The sequence below is a fragment of the Chrysochloris asiatica genome, unplaced genomic scaffold, assembly GCF_000296735.1.
Source record: "Chrysochloris asiatica unplaced genomic scaffold, ChrAsi1.0 scaffold00119, whole genome shotgun sequence".
In the NCBI taxonomy this organism is placed as follows: Eukaryota; Metazoa; Chordata; class Mammalia; order Afrosoricida; family Chrysochloridae; genus Chrysochloris; species Chrysochloris asiatica.
In genome coordinates, this window is record NW_006408637.1 from 4,410,841 (window position 1) to 4,412,415 (window position 1,575).

At 36.4% G+C, this 1,575-nt stretch overlaps 1 protein-coding gene across 1 annotated transcript in view; it reads left to right on the top strand.

Moving 5' to 3' along the window:
- WDR64 (WD repeat domain 64) overlaps positions 1–1,575 on the top strand; it is a 457,550-nt gene that overhangs the window by 382,440 nt on the left and 73,535 nt on the right. The window contains exon 22 of the mRNA XM_006868582.1: positions 1,050–1,159. Within this exon, the coding sequence (XP_006868644.1) occupies positions 1,050–1,159 (110 nt within the window). The remainder of the gene's footprint in view (positions 1–1,049; positions 1,160–1,575) is intronic.

Below are 1,575 nucleotides of genomic sequence, written 5' to 3' on the forward strand. Positions count from 1 at the left end.
GGCAACAGGATTGGAGGAAGAGTGATGTGCAGATGACACAACTTTTCTTATTAAAAGTGAAGAGGACTTGAAATACTTACTGATGAAGATCAAAAACCTCAGTCTGGATTGCACCTCAATGTAAAGAAAACCAAAATCGTCACAACTGCATCAATAAATAAAATCGTGACAGAGAAAAGTTTAAAGTTGTCAAAGATTTCATTTTGCTTGGATCCATAATCAACATTCATGTAAGTAGCAACCAATTAATCAAACAACATATATGATTAGGTCACTCTGCTGCAAAAGACCTCTTTCAAGTGTTTAAAGAGTTAAGATAACAGTGTGAGGACAAAGGTCCACCTGCCCCAAGCCATGGTATTTTTAATCATCTCACCACCTACTATATGTGTGTGAAAGTTGACCTCTAAATAAGGAATAATCAATGTACTTGAATTATAATGTTGAAGAAGAATATTAAAAGTACCATGCACTGCCAAAAGACCAAACAAACCTGTCTTGGAAGAAGTACAACCAGGATGCTCTTAGAAGCCAAGATGCTGAAACTTCATCTCTTGTTCATTTTACCAGGGATCAGTTTCTGGAAAAGGACATCATGCTTAGGAAAGTGAAGGGTCAATGAAAAACAAGAAGGTGCCCAACAGCATGACTGGCATAGTGGCAACAGAAATATGCTCAAACTTAACAATTGTGAGGATGGCACAGGAGAAGGCAGTGTTTTGTTCTGTTGTGGATAGAGTCACTATAAGTCAGAACCAACTGAATGACACTTAATAACAACAGTGTGACACATGATAAGTTGCTAAAGACAAGGTGTTTCCTCTCCCAGGAATTTGTATAGATTAAAATATCTGAAAATGCATGTTTAGATAACTCAAAAGCAAGAGGAGAGCTTATTGAGGTTAGGGACTTAATCATACTTATTGATCCTGTGTAGATGTCTGTACCATGCACTGTATGGTTGGCTCTATAATGGTAATTTTGTTCAAGATTGAATTTTTATTAGTTCACACTTGTTCCAAACTTTGTGTTTTATTGTTGCTATCTAGAAATTCAAGCAGCTTCTTTCCTGGCGTGCTCATGCTCTAGAAATTGTTCAACTAGTCTACATAGAAGACTTACAATTGGTGCTTACTGCCTCCATTGATGGATCAGTAAGGTATGGAACTTCATTCTGGGAATGCAGGGTTTGAATATCAGAGTTAACGTTTAGGTATATAACATAAATGCAGTCTTGGTAATATGGTTTTTTTAAAAAAAGGCACGAGGGTGGTGGTAATGCAAAAGGATTTTGAGTAGACGGCCATGAATTTGGAAGTCTTTTCCAAGTCTTTTCCAAAGGTGACACTTAGTTTGCACCCTCATCTGTGTTAGAAGATATGAAGAATACTTTTAAGAGAAGTGACTTTTGTAGAGTTATTTTAAAGAATTAAGTAAGAGAGAGAGCTCAGAAAGATAAACCCATGCCCAGAGAGAAACATAGATGGAAATACAAGGTCAGAAGTCAGAGAAGTCACTGAAAAGAAGAGCTAATTTTCACAAAAGTAAAACTGAACTAATTCTTGTTTGTTTGTT